At 43.8% G+C, this 16365-nt stretch overlaps 2 protein-coding genes across 4 annotated transcripts in view; both read right to left on the reverse strand.

Moving 5' to 3' along the window:
* Positions 1-2: 2 nt before the first annotated feature.
* LOC141760852 (fatty-acid amide hydrolase 2-A-like) overlaps positions 3-16365 on the reverse strand; it is a 20166-nt gene continuing 3803 nt past the window's right edge. Inside the window, exons 1-11 of one of the 3 annotated variants that reach the window (XM_074623945.1) lie at positions 8704-9465; positions 7457-7539; positions 7086-7222; positions 6776-6985; positions 6220-6339; positions 5192-5327; positions 4409-4526; positions 4167-4286; positions 3327-3438; positions 3015-3203; positions 3-1535 (exon numbers count right to left, since the gene is read on the reverse strand). In XM_074623945.1, the coding sequence (XP_074480046.1) occupies positions 1360-1535; positions 3015-3203; positions 3327-3438; positions 4167-4286; positions 4409-4526; positions 5192-5327; positions 6220-6339; positions 6776-6985; positions 7086-7222; positions 7457-7539; positions 8704-8892 (1590 nt within the window). In that variant the 5' untranslated portion in view covers positions 8893-9465 and the 3' untranslated portion in view covers positions 3-1359. Of the gene's footprint in view, positions 1536-3014; positions 3204-3326; positions 3439-4166; positions 4287-4408; positions 4527-5191; positions 5328-6219; positions 6340-6775; positions 6986-7085; positions 7223-7456; positions 7540-8703; positions 9466-13438; positions 13842-14039; positions 14152-14958; positions 15079-15197; positions 15316-16147; positions 16284-16365 lie in introns of those variants that run through there. The other 2 variants (XM_074623946.1, XM_074623947.1) reach the window with 2 other exon arrangements.
* LOC141760851 (fatty-acid amide hydrolase 2-B-like) overlaps positions 12896-16365 on the reverse strand; it is a 16260-nt gene continuing 12790 nt past the window's right edge. Inside the window, exon 11 of the mRNA XM_074623944.1 lies at positions 12896-13250. Coding sequence (XP_074480045.1) covers positions 13075-13250 — 176 coding nt within the window. The 3' untranslated portion in view covers positions 12896-13074. The remainder of the gene's footprint in view (positions 13251-16365) is intronic.

Consider the following 16365-nt stretch of genomic DNA (forward strand, 5'->3'; position numbering starts at 1 on the left):
GGGGCTTTTCTTATCTTTCTTACTAACTTTTATTGAATTTATCAGGGGTTTTCCCTCCCCTCCATACGTTTACACTGTTGTGAAATATTCAGATGCTGATCAATGTATTCGGGAGGGTTTGTTAAATTCCTGTACGTTAACATGACGCCAGACATTGCAGCGGGGTTTCCAGCAGTATTTCGACCCAAATTGGATTTACTGTAACTGTGTCCTTGAAGTTGAATTCAAGTATTTTAACTCTTACAGGAAACTAAAGTGCTGTCACTCTTGTTTACCTTTTATGTTTAAAGGAATAGCTCAGCCAAGAAATGGTTCCACACATAACCCCCAGAAAAAACACATCGTGACGTATTTACTCTAAAGTGCTTGAACAGTTTAAACAAAGAGAATGTGTTAATCGGTGAGCTATTAGAGGAGCTGGTAGGTGGATTGTGTTACCTTTGGACAGTCAGGCTAGCTTTTCCCCCCAGTTTTCAGTCTTTGTGCTAAACTAAACTAATCCACTGTTGGCAGTACCTTTTAATTTATTATACAGACATGAGTGGTATCGATTTCCTCATCGAAGTCTCAGCAAGACAAACAAAAGCAAAATGACAAACTATTCCTTTTAAATTAGGAAAATGTGTAATGTTTATGTTTTGCACTCACAGTCTTTTTGAAGTTCATGTTTGCTGTATTTCTTTAGTGAGTGAGAACCAGTTCACCTTTTTAGTTTGGAAATTAATTTCCACGAATGTAAAAAATCTGTGTTTTTTTAAAAACTTTTGCTCATGACGTCATGGGCCTTGAACGGGGTAAATTATAAAATCTTGACTGACACTAATTGGAACAACTCATTAGTGCAAAAATATCTTCCAGTTGAACATTCAGCGATCTGATTGTACGTCTTTTTATTTAAACATTTGCATTGAGAGTGGAGCCAGTATGCATAAATTAAATATACAATACAATACAATACAAATGCAATACACAGATAATTAGGGAAGGGAAGGAAAGAAGACAGAAAAAAAAGAAAAATGTATAAAAGAAACCCCAACCAACCACACCACCAAAAAAAACAACCTGTCAATAGCATTACTCTGTTTGTTGCTTTTGCAAAAATATTGAATGAAAGGTTGTCAGATGGCATCAGATAAGATCTTTTCTAATATATCTAAACCTCTCCACCTCAAAAGTATTGAGAAGATCATCCAGCCACATTCTAACTTTAGGAATGCCACAATATCAACAAGCATTTCTTAGCTGACATAAGGCAATAGTTGATGAGTTGTCTATGTGCCAATGTGAGCTTGTCTAATGTCCCTGAAGTATTAAAAGTGATAGATTTGGTAATGGCTGTCGACGTGTGAGTGTGTGGTTTTAGTTGGCCCCGGGTTCCCTCCAGCCTCCGAACGTCTTCTCCAGGTAGAGAGCCACCTCGAGGGTCAGACGGTCCTGCAGCTTCCCAGCAACGACCTGCACGCCCAGAGGCAGACCTTCCTCACTCAGACCCAGAGGGCACTGTGTGGCCGACAGCCCGAGGATGTTGAATATACCTGGAGGTAGGGAAGAACGGGTGAGTATGGAAATAAAAATAAGACTGGAGCACCTTTTCACAACTTTACTGGAGGTCAGGAAATGTCCTGTAACTGGAAATACTATGTATCGTGGAGTATTCTGATGGAATAAGAAGCCTTAATTAGCATCGAGTATGGTGTTATTCATTTGTTGTGTGCTGTTTATATAATGTCTATCGGCCTATTTGTTGCCTGAAGGAGTTGATTTGATGGCGAATGAGTTTCTCCATTAGCTTTCTAATCTAATCTAATGTATGAAATGTAAAGATATTGACTATGTCCCGAATGAGAAAGGGCTGTAATCAGTGGCGAAAAAAATAAAAAGGGCACCATCTGCTCCCGGTGGGGCACCAGTGTGCAAAAAGATTTCTAGCCTGTAGGGCAACCTTATATGGCACTGAACCATGTTTTCCCAATTTTAGGGCCACCCTAAAGGGCTCTTCATTGTGTTTTCTCTACTGGAAGGGCACCTTAGAGGGCACTTAATCATGTTTTCTCTACTGGAAGGGCACCTTAGAGGGCACTTCATCATGTTTTCTCTACTGGAAGGGCACCTTAGAGGGCACTTCATCATGTTTTCTCTACTGGAAGGGCACCTTAGAGGGCACTTCATCATGTTTTCTCTACTGGAAGGGCACCCTAGAGGGCACTTCATCATGTTTTCTCTCCTGGAAGGGCACCTTAGAGGGCACTTCATCATGTTTTCTCTACTGGAAGGGCACCTTAGAGGGCACTTCATCATGTTTTCTCTACTGGAAGGGCACCTTAGAGGGCACTTCATCATGTTTTCTCTACTGGAAGGGCACCCTAGAGGGCACTTCATCATGTTTTCTCTCCTGGAAGGGCACCTTAGAGGGCACTTCATCATGTTTTCTCTACTGGAAGGGCACCCTAGAGGGCACTTCATCATGTTTTCTCTCCTGGAAGGGCACCTTAGAGGGCACTTCATCATGTTTTCTCTACTGGAAGGGCACCCTAGAGGGCACTTCATCATGTTTTCTCTCCTGGAAGGGCATCCTAGAGGGCACTTCATCGCATTTTCTCTACTGGAACTACTCTCACAATTTTTATTATGTTGTGCTTTTGTGACCTTTCTTTGGGTTATTCTGCATAGTGAAATAACATTTATCTTATATTCAGACCAGTACAGTAAATCATTTTTAATTTTTTTTTTTTTTTTTTTACTTTAGTAAAAGTTACCGTCACGGCAGAATTAAAATAAAGTAAGCCAGAGTAAAAGACGTACAAGACCTCTTTAGGTTAAAAAAAAAAAAAAAGAAATGATCAAGAAAACAGTTCTTTGTTGGTATGAACCAGTGAACAAACATTGTCATCCTTTGAGCAGAGTCATTTCAACCTGCAAAATCTTACAAATGAATTTGCAGCTTGCACCTGACTTTCTTTCTTTTACAGAGTGAGACTGAAGACTTGGACTGCTGAAATATGACGAGGACTGACCTGTGTAGCAGAAGTCAAAGGGTCTGAAGAGCGTGTGGTGGTGTTTGGGAGCCACTCTGGGGTGCGAGGGGTAAAGAAAAACACCGTCGGTGCCCAACAGCGCGTCCACTTTCTTCTGCAGCTTCTCCTTCTGCTGGATGATGAAGGCCGAGGGTTTGGACGCACGGGTCATCTCCAACAGGGACAGACCTGAACACGTCACACACACAATGTTCAGGTTATGGAACTTGTTCAAAACTAATAGGAAAATTTAATTGATTAATACCAGTTAAAATAAATGATAAAAATCTATGTTTTTTTCCCCCCTCTTACGGATAGAAGGCATGGTATGCTCTGATTTTCCCACCATCCATTTCAGCAGCTCCCACAGAGGCCGCATGGGTCGTCCTGGTTCCCCCAGCAGCTCAACCAACGCCGGAGGAAGCTGAGGGAAGGAAACAATTGAAACACATTATTTTGTCTTTCTAAAGTCACAAAGTACACGGAGTGTGTAAAGTATTGGTTAATTGCAGAGTAAAGTTAAAGCTGAACACATACATGCTAAAACAGGTGGGTCGTTTCTGTATAGACTGAGGCTACCACAGAGGCTTACATAAGACTTTGTAGTTGCAGAGTATTTAGCATTTGTACCCATTTGCATGAAATATGTAAATATTTTCCAATCATAGTACTAAATGAAGACAATGTATACCATGAAATGTCACTGTCCTTACCTTTCCGCTGTGAAAACAATTTTTTTAAGGAACATAAATGTAATTTCCATATGATAGAGATGGCAGTGTAATTACAGATCAAACTTCTTTATTCTGCTTTAATGTTACTCTGTAATTACCCAATACATTACAGTAAGTAATTACAAGTAATCATACTACTACAACTTACAATTATATGGATTTTACTAATTTTAGTTTACACATTGCACGTGTGTGAGTGGTATGCTGTGCCCTGCCAGCTAAACAGATTACTGAACCATTTCTGGGCAGCAGACTACAAAAGGTGCTGTGACTAAGACTTGGCCTGCTTTCTTTCACTTATTAGATAGAGAGTCTTGGCCACAGCAAAGTAACTAATGTTTGTCAGGAAAACTGATAAAACACTGTTCTGTACAGACATGCATGCAGGGACACACCGCTCTGGATCAGGAGGACCTACCTTGCCCTCGTTGTCAGGAAGAGCTTGGTAGGTGTCCCAAATCTGGTAGCTGTAGCGGAGCTCAGGGAAACGCACTTCTTGGACTTCCACTCCGAGGTCGGCCTCTAGACGCTTCACCACCTGGAGAACATCACATGAGGATTTTAATTCTAAAAACCTTCCTGATAAGTCTGGTTTTCCAGCACTCATTCTGTAACTTTTTGCAGACTCGAGACACTCTGCAGAAGTTGGATTAGACGCACCTTCCTCTGAATCTCCAAGAGCTCTTTGGTGACGGGGTATGTCAATAGAGAGCCGCCATCGTGAGGGATGGTGAAGAACCGCAGCTTCTTTATGTCAACCTTCTCGTTTAAGGACAACCTGTGAACACGTGTGAAGAAATTAGACAAACATTACCGTTGAACCATTGCACCTCAAAGATTTGATTTTAACACACACTGTCAGGGTTTGGGTGCGTGCCCGACTCAAACCTGACTCTTTCCCTCTTGTGGTTCAAGTTCTTTGCATTCACTTGATCAGAGTTTCAGTGAATAACGACATTATTTACATTTCTAAATGGTACATTTGCATCTAATTCCCCCTCATACCATCACCTTTACCTGAGGAGGACCGTTTGTGATGGAAACATTGAGCCTCATGCAAGAAACACTCGTACGAACAGATTCATTCTTAAGAGAGAATTATGGACCTTTCTTCTTTGGATTTTGTCATCTAACTTCATTTCTAACCATTCCGTCTTCATGTCTGTCACCGTACATCCCTGCTCTTGTTGACACTTTATTATATGGTAATTCTAAGGTTTTGGATGTGCCTGTGCCTCCTGATGATGGACACAGTATTTGTCTCAACAATTTGATTATACAAGCTGTTGAAATACAACATCTACTTTTAAAAGGACACATTTTCCTTTCAGCTACCTCCAAGTAAGCCTCTCGCAGCAAGTCTGGCAACATGATAACTGCATATGTGCACAAGCAAAGAGAACACTACTGTGTTCTACATGTGCTATGAATGTGAGCACTTACATGTGAGCGTTGGGTCCCGCCATGATCTTGAGCATGGGCAGCAGGTCCTCAGCGTAGCGGCACATGGGACCATTGCAGCCGAACTCTTTATGTCTGCCAGTGACAGGAGGGTGATGGTTCTCATTTGACACGACACCTGCAGAAACACATCACAGCCACGGTGAAGTTAATCCATCCATCCATCCATCCTTTTTCTTCCGCTTATCCGGGGCCAGGTCATGGGGGCAGCAGGCCATACAGACGAGATATATAATCTCTCCAGCGTGTTCTGGGTCTACCCCGGGGCTCTTACCAGTTGGACGTACCCAGAAAACCTCTAATGGGAGGCGTCCAGGTGGCATCCTGATCTGATTCCCAAACCACCTCAGCTGGCCCCTTTCGACACGAAGGAGCAGTAGCTCTACTCCGAGCTCCTTCCGGATGTCTGAGCTCCTCACCCTATCTCCACGGCTGAGCCCAGCCACCTCACAGAAGAAGCTCATTTCGGCTGCTTGCAGCCGCGATCTCATTCTTACGGTCACTACCCAGAGCTCATGACAATAGGTGAGGGTTAGACCACCACTCACAAGGATCAGCATTAGGGTCAGTTGCCTATGTGGGCCGGGCGGCAGGCGAAGCAGGGACCTAGGCGTGCCGACCCCTGGCATCGTAGACAGTCACAATTAAGTCTGGTATATAAATATGTTCTTTAAACCTGCAGTAGCAGTTAAGAACTTGTTAGCCAACAGTTGCTTATTAACACATCCAGCAGTTACAGAGCTCATTCATGCTGTTCATGTTTCTTTCCGGCTGATGAATGTAAGTCCAATATTCACTCTCTTTTAACTCTGTTTTTGGTCTTCACCAACTCCTGAGGGAAATATCTGGCCCTTTAGCTGCTAAATGCTCTGTCTGTGTGCCGTTTGCTGCTGAGCAGGTAGTTTACGGTGAGTTCTTTCACTGAAAACAGCTGCCTGCTGCCGCCAAAGTTAAGTACAATGGAAATTGCATGCTGCATTAATATACATTTAACATTCATTTTCTCTCACCAGGAGAGGTTTTGTGGCCAAATATTCCGTTGAAGTAACAGGGCATTCGGATGCTGCCGCCGATGTCTGAGCCCATGCCGATGACCGAGCCTGCTGCTGCCAGTATACTGCCCTCCCCACCTGAGGTAGACAGAGGAAACAGGACAGGACATTAACAGAGAGAGAGGAGAGACAAGTTGGTTGATCTGCTTGTTCAATTATAATGGTCAAAAACTCCACAAAGTACTTTTAACTTCAGCTTCACACAACGTTTTTCACATATGCAGCATGAAGCAGTATTCCCCAAGACCTGTGAACAGACTTTAATGCGTAAAAATTAGAGATCCCCTTTAAGGAACCAAGGACTGAGTCTCTGTGTTTGTGTGTTTGCAGTGTAGGCTACTGTAATATGATTATCAGGCAAAGCCAGCGCTATTCCTAGATACAAATAGACAATTAGCCGTTCTGAATAAAAGCTTCTTGACTGAACCGAAGTCAACAACGGGATTCCCTGTCCCATGTTTTTGTGTCTAACTGACTAGAAGGGACAGCAACAGTTAAAGCAACAGTTTCTAACCTGAACTTCCTCCTGCCATCCTCTCCAGGTCGTAGGGGTTGTTGGTGATGCCGTAGAGGTGGTTGTGGGACTCGTACCACATACACAGCTCACTGGTGTTGGTGACGCCCATCGGGATGGCCCCCGCTCTCTTCAGCAGGGCCACCGGAGGAGCGTCGACTATAGCCGGGAATCCTCGCCTGGAGACCACACCTGTAGTGTTGGGCATACCTGCAAGACGGAAATTTGTTAAAATGCTGAACTGCAGCATGAAATCAAAACTAAAGAGTGACAACAAAGGCTGACAGGAGATTTGATTTCTGGAGGTTACCCTTGACGGCATAGGCCTCTTTGACAGAGAGTGGGACTCCCAGTAAAGGCAGTCGATCCTCCAGCTCCTCCTCTCCTCCAGTGTCATCCTCAATCAGCTTGTCGGCCTGGGTCGCCTCCTGGAGAGCAGCATCAAACCTGGATGGAGAAGTATTCTGTTTAATTCCTGATTAAAGAAGGCTTCATTTTAGGATTATGCATGAAAGTGTAAACTGTAAATATGGCAGAATTCGAGTGTTACAGTTAGAACTATTCATATACTTTTCAGTTGCAAATTTCACATTTTCTGTGCGAATATGACAGATTTCTGTCGATCAACTAATCCATTTATCGTTGGTCATTATCAGATAAGGAGGAATAATTCTTTCTTGCCTGTCTTTTATAACAGCATTCAGATAAGGATTGACTTGCTGGATCCTGTCAATGTAAGCCTGCACCACCTCCACACTTGACACCTGCAGAAAAATCATATTAGGTGCATGACCTCACAAGTTACAAAAACAAGGCAGGTTTTCTTTCCGTTTTCCTGCTCCGCTCTTCCTGGCAAGACAGGACATGAGAAAACTTGCCAAGAAGCGCTCTTGGACTCTCTGGTGCAACCACATTTTCACAGACGCCTACCTGGCTGGTCGGGGTGGGACCCTCGACCAAGCCAGGGTGGGAGGCACATGGCTGGACCCCCGTCACAACAACCTGTTGGAGCTCGGTCGAGAAGGTGCTGCATCATTTTGCTCCGCAACTGAGGAGGAATCACGTCATGGTGAGATCAGAAAACACCCCTGTGGTGGCGTTCCTGTTCTGGCGGCCGGTGGCCAGCTTATTTATAAACTAGAATGGCACTCGGAGAGCGCAGACCTCCGCCAAGCTGCCCGAGTACGATCGCCCACCCTCTCCGTGCAGCTTGAGCCATTATCCACTTGTATTTTTATTTATGTTGCGATCAGCTGTACGCAGCGGAGCAGCGTTAAACACTTCATTGAAGCTGGACAGAAACAAAGTAAAACTCACCTAAACCGTGGTCATTACTCTTCCCAACAATCACCAGGTGTGCTTTGGTCGAACCCAACTGTAAGTTCAAAGAGTTTAATGTGAAAAAAGATTGAATCCCCCCCTCCCTCCACCCCCCGCTCTCTCTCTGTCCCTCTGCAGGCAGAAGGAAAGCGTCACGAACGCGTCATCAGTTACACTGCGCATGTCTTAAAGCCTGTGGTGTTAATGCACAGGCTGAGCGAAGTTATTAAAACAATTCCCGAAGCCGGATCATGATCCGAATGGATTGTTCATTGTGCCACACCCCACCCCTCCAAACGATTTCATTCAAATCCATCGTGGACTTTTGGAGTTATCCTCCAAACGGACAAACCAACAAACCAACGCCGGTGAAAACATAACCTCCTTCCTAGGCCTTCGACCTTGGCGGAGGTAACAAAGACAAGGCCCAGTGTCCTCACTCTTCCTTGAGGGAGACCAACGACACATTCTACAAGCTGAAACTATTAGAATATTAAACCACTAAAATATTTAAGTAAGAAGTCTAAGAAGACTATTTATAAGACTGAAGCCAATTAAACTCTTGTCTGGCCTGCAGCGGTTGTCTCGTAGTTTGAGCGGGTACACACCTCTTTTCTCCGAATCTTCTTGGCAAGCTGCGTCGCTGACATGAGCAGGAGAGGGTTGCTGATGAGCGGGAGCTTCTTACCGGGCAGAGCAGGTCTCCGAGGGGAGAAGAGGCGAAACAGCATGGAGAGGACTCCCATGACCGCCTTGAAGAGCCATACCTGAGCCTTTTCCAGATGGCTCAGTGCCATGTTTCCACCGTGGGGAGAGGACGGAGGGTCAACTAACTATTATTGTTATTATCAATTAATCCGACGCAAATTTGCTTAAAATATGAATAAAACTATTATCCGATTATCAAAATAGCTTTTTGATTAATTTTCTGTCAATCAACTAGTTGAGGAATCGTTGCAACTTTAGACCACAATAAACATACAAAAGTAAAAGTATCAGATAAGGAGGAAGGATTCTCTTGCCCGTCTTTTGCCACCCTGTTCAGAAAAGGGTTGACTTCCTGGATCCTGTCAAAGTATAACCTGCACCACCTACGAAGTTTAGAGCATGACCACACAAGTCAATAAATAATAAAAAATGCTGCCAAAATGACTAAAGGTCAGTTATGAAACAGGTTTATCCTAAAAATTGAGAGGGGAAGAAGAAAAAAAATGATGCTCCTGCTAATATAATAATGACCATGGACATACAGCAGGGCTGCAACTAGCAGTAATTATAGATTATTGTGCTGGTTGTCTAAATTAACCTATTAATCGTTCTGATTATATGTAAGAAATAAAAATCCCATCCTAAGAAAAACAGCTATTCTCCTACCTTGACTAAATGGATTCTGTCAATGTAAGCCCTGTACCACTCTCCACTCTCCACAACTCACTCTGTGACTCATTACTATACAAGTCAGAGCAGAAAAAGCTGCTCAGGCTGCCTGGATTTAATGAAATATAAAAAAGGTTTGTCCTAAAAACAAAGACCCCTCCTACTCAGAGCCCCCGGTTGAGTGCCGCTGTGTTAGAGTTCACCATGGAGACAAGAAGGTCGCCTCTATGCGACTGCGAGTCACTGAGAGGAAGTCTCTGACTGTTGTTTGTGCTTATGCACTAAACAGCAGCTCGTAGTGCTGTTTAGTGCCTTCTCGGAGTCTCTGGGTGGTGTCCTGGAAAGGGGCGCCGATTAGGGACTCTATAGTTCTGATGGGGTACTTTAACGCTGACGTGAGCGACGATGGAGAAACCTGAAGGGGGGTGATTGGGAGGAACGGCCTGCCTGATCTGAACCCGAGTGGTGCGTTGTTATTGGACTTCTGTGCTCGTCATGGATTGGCCATAACAAACACCATGTTCGAGCACAGGGAGGTTCATAAGTGTACTTGGTACTAGAACACCCCTTGGCCAAAGATCGATGATCAACTTTGTGGTCGCATCATCAGTTCTGCGTCCGTCGGGTGAAAAGAGGAGCAGAGCTGTCAACTGAGCACCACTTGGTGGCGAGTTGGATCAGATGGCGGGGGACAGACCTGGAAAACCCAAGTGTAGTGAGGGTGAACTGGGAACGTCTGGCTGAGGCCCCTGGCTGCGAGGTCTTCAACTCCCATCTCCGGAAGATTTTTTTGCGCATCCCGGGAGAGGCTTGGAACATGGTATCCAAGTGGGCCATGTTCAACTCCTCCATTGTGGAAGCAACTGCTATAAGAGTTGTGGTCAAAAGGTCATCGGTGCCTGTTGTGTTGGCAACCTGGGAGCCAAGGAGACCGTGAAGCTGAAGAAGGAGGCTTTTCGGGCTTGGTTGGCCCGGGGTGACAATAGAGAAGAGACTTCGTTTGGCCTTAAGGACGTTCTGGCAAACCGTTAGACGACTCAAGCTGTGTTTATCAAGGAAGGAGAACTGCAGACCCGGACTGGGGTTATTGTGGAACAGTGGAAAGAGCACTTTGAGAAACTCCTGAACCCGATCAACACGTATTGTGCTGTAATGATATTTATTATTATTCCATCATAAGATTTGGAAACCATGCAAAGCAAACCATGATTGCTGAAGTAGCTAGAGGTTGTGTTTGTACCTGAGCTTCTCATCGTCTCCTACATTCTTTCTGCACAACACAAGCTCAGCCTGTTTTATCACATTTGCGGAGAGGTATCCTCATTCTCATTACCTCATAAAAGAGAGGCAACACCCAGTCTCACTCACCATAATGACTATTCCCCCGGATCATATAAGGCCACCTATTCTATTTTAATGACTGCTTGTAATTGTATATAAAATGTCTTTTTATATAGCGCTTTGAGTTGCCTTGTTGCTGAAATGTGCTATAAATAAACTTGCCTTGCCTTCAGGAAATCAATTAGGACCTAGAGAAAGATTACAGAGACTTTTTACGCTGATCAGCTCGTACTCTGTAGAATACGAATCCTGTAGTCTAAACTTTTCATCACTATTAGTTGATTTTATTATAACTTTCATATGTGCTGCTGTACCATTTTGAATAGTGGGAAGAATAAGAACAAATGTTTGGACTCAATTCCGGTTGTATTTGTATTCGTCATAGTTTTCAGAGGTAGGGATGATTGACAATAAAACAAAAATTAACTCCGGAATGTTAAAGCTGCACTACTCTATTGTTGATTAAGGGTAATGTGAAAGGAGGCGCTCATAGTAACGAGCCCACAGATAATTGTTAACCGGCTGTACATTTCCCTTCAGCTCCACAGCATTTTCAGCAAAAAAGTTCTGATAAACCCAAAGTACACTTCCTGCTCAGCAGCAAACAGCAGACGGACAAACTCTGTACATTGAGCTGGGAGCATTTCAGACAAAATCCCTCCAAAACAATGTTGAAACCATAAATTTCTGAAGAAATATTGAGATGCATATGTAGCCGGCAGCTGAGTAGATACCGAAACATTACAGGATCGTCAATATAAAGTGGAGTTAATGATCTGGCATACAGTATTACACACAGCTGCCTCTATTGCTGTTCACTCATCTTTATTCACTGATGGCATTAACATATGAATGTGCATAGTGACACCTAGTGGTAGGACTGGTAACATTACAAGCAGACGCAGGGGCCTATTTAAAGGGGACATATCATGCTCTTTTCCAGGTTCATATTTGTATTTTGGGTTTCTACTAGAACATTTTTACATGCTTTAATGTTCAAAAAACATTTTTCTCATACTGTCTGTCTGAATGTACCCGTATTCACCCTTCTTTCTAAAATGCTCTGCTTTAGCCTCTAGTCTCTTTAAGCCCCGCTCACAAAAAAGCTCAGTCTGCTCTGGTGTCATTTCCAATTCCCTTTAAAAGCCCAGACACACCAACCTGACATCAAAGAACTAGCGGCGATAAAGGCCAACTGTTGCGTCGACTCCCGTTGCCTTTGTCTTGGCCAACAAGCTACACTTGAACACACCGCAAAGACGTGATCCCACCGCTGATTCAACATGCTGAATCGGCCGAAAAACCTCCAACATTGGCAGACTAGAGCAGACGGTGCGGGACACACTGAAAAATCTAGGACAACGGGCGCACAGACAGCCGATCGTCGGCTTGGTGTGGCAGGACTTTATAAGCCGGGTGCGCCTGTATGGGGCCATTATTGTAGCAAAACTATTTGCAAATGTGTGTGGAGAGTTGTGTAGCAACCCCCGAGTTCTGCGAGGTAAACTTACTGTTTTTGTCAAAGGAGTCTGGTGGCTTTGAAGGGAGCAATATAATGGCTTGGCTTTCGTGCATCAGCAATAGAGTTGATCTTTAAATCAAAACCAGTGGCATAAAGACACTACACAGTTATATAATTACAGGAAGTGTCCCTGATGGTTCCTAAACACACGCACAAACCTGGAAGGGCCAATATTAACCAGTCTGCTTCCTCCTGTCTGTCTTGCAGAGAACCCGTGCCCGGAGCAGGGAAACATCATCCAGATCAAGCTTAGCGACCACTGCTGGTCATACCTTCATACATGGTATTCATTTTCTCATCTAACTCTCAAAAAAAAGTGGATAAGCAGGTTTCCCAAAATGACCAACTATTCCTTTAAATTAGGAAAATGTGTAATGTCTTTTTGAAGTTAACTTTGCCCTTTTTGAAAACCATCTTCCCTTAATTTGTAATGTAACTATTGACTGGTTGAACAACCATCTGACCTGCTGCAAAAAATGTTTTGTTATAAGAAGCGGTGAAGTTTATCAATGAGAGAAAAGATTCAGACCTTTTGTTTTGTTGTATTAAATGAAACAAATAAGTTGCAGCATGAAACAGGCACCACAGTTGATTAACTGCCATTATACAATATTCACATTACCACTCAACTGAGGTTTTGTCGGTGTGTTAAAACATTTTTTACTGTCAAGTCCTGACTGTTACCTAAAGCTACTATGAGGCACTTTCATTTTGTGTTGATTTTGGGGTGAGTGTGGTTTTAGTTGGCCCCGGGTTCCCTCCAGCCTCCGAATGTCTTCTCCAGGTAGAGAGCCACCTCGAGGGTCAAATGGTCCTGCAGCTTCCCAGCAATGACCTGCACGCCCAGAGGCAGACCTTCCTCACCCAGACCCAGAGGACACTGGGTGACCGGCAGCCCGAGGATGTTGATTATACCTGGAGGCAGGGAAGAAAGGGTGAGTATGAGGAAATAAAAATGGGACGGGAGCACTTTCTGACAACTTTACTGGAGGTCGGGAGATGTCCTATTACTGGAAAGATTACGTATTACCTGAATGAGAAATGGGTGTAATAGGTCCCACAATTTTTTATTATGTTGTGCTTTTGTGACCTTTCTTAAGGTTATTCTGCAAAGGGTTGTCTTATATTCAGAACAAACACTCTTCCTTTGATGCTTTTGGAGCTAAAATTTAGTCTTAACTAATGACAACTGAAATATCAAAATTTCAACCTGCAAAATCTTGTTGAATGAATCAAGTTGAGCACCTGGCTTTCTTTCTTTTACAGAGTTAGACTGAACACTTGTGGCAGGAAAGCTGATAGATGACGAGGACTGACCTGTGTAGCAGAATTCAAAGGGTCTGAAGAGCGTGTGGTGGTGTTTGAGAGCCACTATGGGGTGCGAGGGGTAAAGAAAAACACCGTTGGTGCCCAGCAGCTCGTCCACTTCCTTCTGCAGCTTCTCTTTCTGCTGGATGATGAAGGTCGAGGGTTTTGATACATGGGTCATCTCGAGCAAGGCCAGACCTGAACACATCACACACACATTGTTCAGGTCTTTATTTAATATTGAACACTTTGTGGTTCCATAGTATTGTGGCTTTATTAGCAACAATGAGCATTTTATTGCATCCATCAAAACAGACAATTAAATATTAACAAATGAAAACAGTTAAAGGCAGTTAAAATAAATTTAAATCAAAAATAAAATCCCCCCCCTTTTACCGATAGAAGCCATGGTATGCTCGGATTTTCCCATCATCCATTTCAGCAGCTCCCACAGAGGCCACACTGGTCGTCCTGGTTCCCCCATCAGCTCAACCAATGCCGGAGGAGGCTGAGGGAAGGAAACATTTTAAACAGTTAGTTTGTCCTTCTAAAGCCGCGTTAAGTACACAGAGTGTGTATATTATACTTCAGTCGCCACACTGCTGTGCTGCTCCCATTCACCAACAACAGACAGAGTCATGTGGTTGACTATCGCGCTGGTAACATTAACCTGCGTTAGTGCCCTAGTGTACTGTGAGTGTGTTATCTCAGCACCAGGCTTTTAAAATGAGTAAGCGATTTATTAATCATTAAGTACCTTAAAACAGTAGCGCACAGGTAATCACACTAAATATTAGAGAAACACACGCTCTCTTAATGAAATTGTCTACAAGATTTGATGCCTGAAATATTGTATTTAATACCCACTCGAGTCGGCGTTACTGAGATGTCGCGTTCACGAGAATGGGACGGACATGAGGTCACAGTGACCTTGACCACCAAAATCTAATCAGTTCATCTTTGAGTCCAAGTGTACGTTTGTGCCAAATATGTCCGTCCGTCCGTCACATTTTCGGGTTGTCCATCCGTCCGACTGTCTGTACGTACATCCCATTCTTGTGAATGCGATATCTCAGGAACGAGTGGAGGGAATTTCATTCATCTGGCACAAACATGACTGACTAGGTTTTGGTGGTAAAAGGCCAAGGTCACTGGGACTGTGATTACACAGAGAGTCTTGTTAACAGCAAAGTGATTAATGTTTCTCTCCTGTCTCTCCTGTTTATCTTCATTCTACTACCAGGACAACTGATAAAACACTGTTCTGTACAGACATGCATGCAGGGACAGGCTGCTCTGGATCAGGAGGACTTACCTTGCCCTCCTTGTCAGGAAGACCGAGGTAGGTGTCACAGATCTGGAAGCTGTAGCGGAGCTCAGGGAAACGCACTTCTTGAACTTTAACTCCAAGATCGGCCTCCAGACACTCAACAACCTGGAGAACATCACATGAAGATTTTAATTCTAAAAACCTTCCTGAAAAAGCCTCGTTTTCCAGCACTCATTTTGCAACTTTTTGCAGACTCAGTCTGCAGAAGTTGGATTAAGACGCACCTTCCTCTGAATCTCCATGAGCTCTTTGCTGACGGGGTATGTCATTTGAGAGCCGCCATCGTGAGGGATGGTGAAGAACCGCAGCTTTTTGAGGTCAACCTTTGTGTTTAAGGACAACCTGTGTACAAATATGTAAAGAAATACTGCAAATTAGACAAACATTACCGTTTAATCAATGAGAACCAATTCTCATTTACAATGACGAATACTGTTGGAGATATTGAGTAGTGAGCAGAGATATGGAGGGGCTTTGCTGATGATCGTTTTATTAGTATTTAGAAGATGGTGAAGGTTGGAGAAGGGATGTTGGATACTGTTGAAGCTGTGTTGCAGGGAAGTCAGGCAGAGTTCAGGGAGGGGTTCGATGTATACAGAATGGTGTCATCAGCATACAGGTGGATGTGAGAGCTGCGAGCAGCATAAAATCCTAGAATGTACCCTAGAGGGACACCCTTGGACATGTACAGAGAGTCAGACAGGAAACCCTTAGATTATACACCAGAGAAGTAGCTGTTGAACCATGCCAGATATTCCTCTGTGAATCCTATATTCTTGACAGTTTCGGGTCTTCTGATACGACTACATACACTGCTAATCTTTTTATTTTTTGTCTGCTGATTTCGCACAGCAGGTCTTCTTCTTTTTACTCTTAGGTAACATTTTTGTGATGAAACTTTCCCACAAAAGGAGGGGAACAGGCAGCCATATATGGCAATTCTTGGGTTATGGATGTGCGTGTGCCTACTGACGATTGCCAGATTTGCATGTCAACAATTTGATTATACAAGCTATTGAAATATGACATCTACTTTTATAACAACACATTTTCCTACCAGCTGCCTGCAAGTAAGCCTCTCACAGCGGATCTGGCAACATAAGGACTGCATTTGTGCACAAGCAAAGAGAACACTACTGTGCGTTCTACATCACCTATGAATGTGAGCTCTTACATGTGAGCGTTGGGCCCCACCATGATCTTGAGCATGGGCAGGAGGTCCTCAGCGTAGCGGCACATGGGACCATTGCTGGCGTACTCTTCATGTCTGCCAGTGACAGGAGGGTGATGGTTCTCATTTGACACAACACCTGCAGAAACACATCGTAGTCACGGTGAAGTCTGGTATATGAATGTGTTCTTTAAACCTGTAATAACTGCTTTCAACAGAAA

This window comes from Sebastes fasciatus, chromosome 22 (genome assembly GCF_043250625.1).
Source record: "Sebastes fasciatus isolate fSebFas1 chromosome 22, fSebFas1.pri, whole genome shotgun sequence".
NCBI classification, from domain to species: Eukaryota; Metazoa; Chordata; class Actinopteri; order Perciformes; family Sebastidae; genus Sebastes; species Sebastes fasciatus.